At 35.8% G+C, this 4,138-nt stretch overlaps 1 protein-coding gene across 1 annotated transcript; it reads left to right on the plus strand.

The window, feature by feature from the left end:
• Nucleotides 1–2,498: 2,498 nt before the first annotated feature.
• On the plus strand, nt 2,499–3,220 carry LOC145092998 (uncharacterized). Its single transcript, XM_079031025.1, has one exon. The coding sequence runs from the start codon at nt 2,568–2,570 to the stop codon at nt 3,084–3,086; it is 519 nt and encodes a 172-aa protein (XP_078887151.1). The 5' UTR covers nt 2,499–2,567; the 3' UTR covers nt 3,087–3,220.
• The last annotated feature ends 918 nt before the right edge of the window (nt 3,221–4,138 follow it).

The following is a 4,138-nucleotide window of genomic DNA, read 5'->3' on the forward strand; positions in this document are numbered from 1 at the left end:
TGACAACACTACTAGCGAGGTGATTTATTCTCACTATATCAACAAGGTCTAAGGCACCAAGGCCGACCCTTTATGGATTGTATCTGGTTATGGCATGATATGTTTATTGGTTTGCATCTTGGTAGTTAGAATGAGTTTATGTTATGCTTAGCGACCTGGTTAGGTCAATGTCCTGGTTATAGGGCGATATTATGTGATATGCTAGTATGATCTCTTAGACTGGTATCCTGATAGACAGGATGGTATTATGTGTTATGTGGCTTGATCTGTTTTGATCAAATTTAGTCTATAGACTGTTATGTGATTATTTGTTATATATGTGCACATGTTTGTTTGGCGGTTGAGGCTTATCTGCTTTGTGCGGAGGCCAATAGATCTGGGCATTCCAACCTGTTGGTCGTGGTCCGTGAGTATTCTATCCCGAGGATGATTGGACTCATAGTATGTGGGCATTCCAACCTGTTAGTTGTGGGCCTGGGCCCTGGGGTATTCCATCCCGAGGATGATTGGACCCATAGTATGTTGACATTCCAACCTGTTAGTTGTGGGCTTGGGGTATTCCAACCCGATGGTTGATTGGACCCATAGTATGCTGTTTATGATTATATGTATATTATCGTGGGTATAGGTAGTTTGGGGGCAGCTCACTAAGCTTTCGGGATTACAGTTTCAGTTGGTTGTTTCAGGTACTTCTGGTGATCGCGGGAAGGCGGAGGCATGATCGTACCGCTCCTCCTACTGTTATGATTTCATGATTTGATACTGGGATACTCTGGTATTTATTATTTTGAAACCAAACTATCTAATGTAAAAGGGTTTTAAGTGTTTTGAAAAAGTTTAAATTTGACATGATTTTTATAGGTGTTACACTTTGGCAGTACATTCATCACTAGAAATTATTTTAAGTAAACTTGGATCACATGTACCGTAAAACTAAGATTTAATTCTAGCATCAACCGAGTACCATTCTTCATCATCCTCACCGGATGGTGTTGATTTTCCAGAAATATGTCCATAGCTCAAGGTACCTCGACACATGTTAGAGAAAATTTGACGCCACAGTTTATATCGGGAGCTATCCACATTTAATTTGAAACTAAATTGGTTTTACACATTTGTGAGAGTGCAAACCAAACTTATTTTAGAGGGAGCAACAGTGGAGGATGAGGTAGGGGTAGACATGAAGAAGAAGCTAGATAAGCAGGAAGAATACAAACTGATTGAGGCAACAGCAAGAAGCGAGGTAGCAGACCTGTGATCAGGAAGAAAACACACCAAGTTGCTTGAAGCCGAGGCATGGAAGAACGATCAATTGCGTGAGAAGAGGAAGTTCCAAACGCAAAATGAAGAACAAATCGATAAATGACTGTTTTGATCGACATATTTTTTTTTTGAGGAAGCCGTACGTGATGAATTTTAGGGTAGGAAATCTTAGCTTGATACCGTGTTAAATATGAGAAAATCTCCTTGACTAGAGGCGTATGTATGCATGATATATATATATATATATATATATATATATATATATATATATATATATATATATATATATATATATATATATATATTTGTGTGTGTAAATGATACAAAGGGATCCCTATAGTATGTAACATACATAAAAAATAATTTATAAATCCATAAATTACAATCCCCTTAACATTAAACAAATCATAATAATATTTACATCTCCATTAACATTAAAGCAACACATTTTAACATATTGACATCAACCTTTATATCATTCCGACCTCCACCATAATATTACATAATGCACTAAGCTATATTAGACTTTACAGAATCTACTCTCAGACATCATGCATCTAAGTCATATTTATAACATTTACTGATAGTGACCCCCTTCGACAAAGAAATTTAACATACATTGCCAAATACATCATGAAGTTCCTTTGACAAACAATGCCATGAAGTGCAATATCAACTTGTTCATAATGTCACCCATTGTCACCCATTAATCAATATAGAAGAAAGCTCAACATGAAATATGGTATAAGAGCATCCACTGATCATTAGACTTATAACACTAGATAACTTGCATATACAAGATTAAGGAATTGAATTCGTGGGAATCTTTTAAACTAGACGTATAATCCAAAATGAACATTCCAAACCATGTGTGTAGATCATGATGTCGAGCAACCAACTTTTACCCAATAACAAATTGAGAGATTGCAAATGATCATCACATTATATGATTATAAACCTCACAATTGGGAGGAACAAAACGATAACATGAACCATTTCACATCATATTCTCTAGATGAAAACAATAACCAAATCAACCAAATACATGATTGCTTCGAGATTACACATATGTTGAGAAACCGAGCATGTAAATCAACAAATCATTTCACGATTTCTTCGAGATTATAATATTAAGAACTATTGATGTAAATAATAATTTTAAGGTACCAAAATCACAAGTCTACAAATAGTTAGAGGACTATCTTTGTAATTACATGCAACACCATGTCAAAACCTCACCACACATCCTTCCCTCTCAAAAGGATAACAACATCCATCCACCGGCAGCCACCACGCCAGAAAATATGAACTCTTCCATCCTTCCATTCACCAAATCCATCGCCACTTCCCCTCATATATTCACTTCCCACCATAACCACCATCACCTCCGTCCATCCACGCTCCTCCTCACCAGAAGCAGCAGCAGCGGCAGCGACAACACCACCGTAGATGACGGCGCTGCAAACTCATCGCCACCACCTTCGGATAAAGATACAGTTCAGATAAAGTTCAAAAGAGGGGCGAGGAGAAAAACTCGAAGAAATCAAGAAAACGGCTTCGATGACAATGCGAAGATGATGGCGAAGAAAGAAGTGGTGAAGAAAGATTGGGAATCGATGACACTTACAGAAAAAGCATTGGAGTTGTATGTAGGAGAAAAGGGTCTATTGTTTTGGATCAACAAATTTGCTTATGCTTCGATTTACATCATAATTGGAGCTTGGATATTGTTTAGGTTCGTTGGTCCTGCTCTGAATCTTTATCAGCTGGATGCTCCTCCATTATCTCCGACTGATGTGCTCAAGGGCTCCTCCCCCAAATGAGACAGAAACAATTCATACACGAATCAAATGATGAGAATCTCAATAGCTAATTAGAATTTTATCTGATTCACTGTGGTATAGGCACATCAAATTGTCCAATTGCATTCGATAGTAATACAGAATTTTCCCCAGAATTCTTGCCTTATTTGTGTTACATTCTTGAACTTCTGTGTGGAGTTGTTCTTATATGAAATTTCAGACTCCACTTAAGGTTAAGTGATCATCCATAAAAATGTTGATAACCAATCTATAAAAGGTTCAAAATTTACCTGTTATCGAGTCAAAGTCTTCTGAATCGTTCACTAACTCACCCATATCTGAACGATTTTTTAACATCTATCGGATCGATCTCATGGTATTTAAGGTTTTACCATTTTAGTGATCAGAGGTGAATTCTCAGTTGAAGTAATTCGCAATTTCCATAAAATTAAGGATGATTTTGAAGAGGATAATTTTAGTTATGAAATCATATGGATCAAATCGTTTACTGGTAATGTTTTGAATATGTGAGTTGCATGAGAATGCAGTTAAGGTGTTCGATGAAATGTCAAATAGAAGTGCTCACAACTCTGTCAACTTTATCCAAACCATAACACTTAAAGGATCATCATTTCATTGATTTGTGAATGTCTTGAAATCACTTATTGATTGAGAGGAATTGCAAAAAGAATATCAAAGTATATCATCAAGTCAATATGCCAATCTTTCAAATGGTTATTCATGCCAAGTACATAAGTTATGGAAGGTTGTATCAAGTATTGGGTCCAGAAGATTAGGACTATACTATGTAATTTTTATAATTATTCAGCAAGTTCATTCAGATTTTTATCAAACATGAATATTTCCTTCAGCACAAAATGGATCAGAAGATTTTTAACTTGATAATTTTCATCATTTTCAATACATTCATTCAACAACTTTATCAAACAACATATTTTTATTCGGAACAAAATTATAGAGAACCTCTAATCATTCATCACTAAATCATTCACTTCTTATCAAACATCCAATAAAGGAGTTAAAGGGGCATATTCAAAAATATGAAACCATAA

The sequence above is a fragment of the Lactuca serriola genome, chromosome 3, assembly GCF_051521515.1.
Source record: "Lactuca serriola cultivar US96UC23 chromosome 3, Lser_US96UC23_V15, whole genome shotgun sequence".
Lineage (NCBI taxonomy): Eukaryota > Viridiplantae > Streptophyta > Magnoliopsida > Asterales > Asteraceae > Lactuca > Lactuca serriola.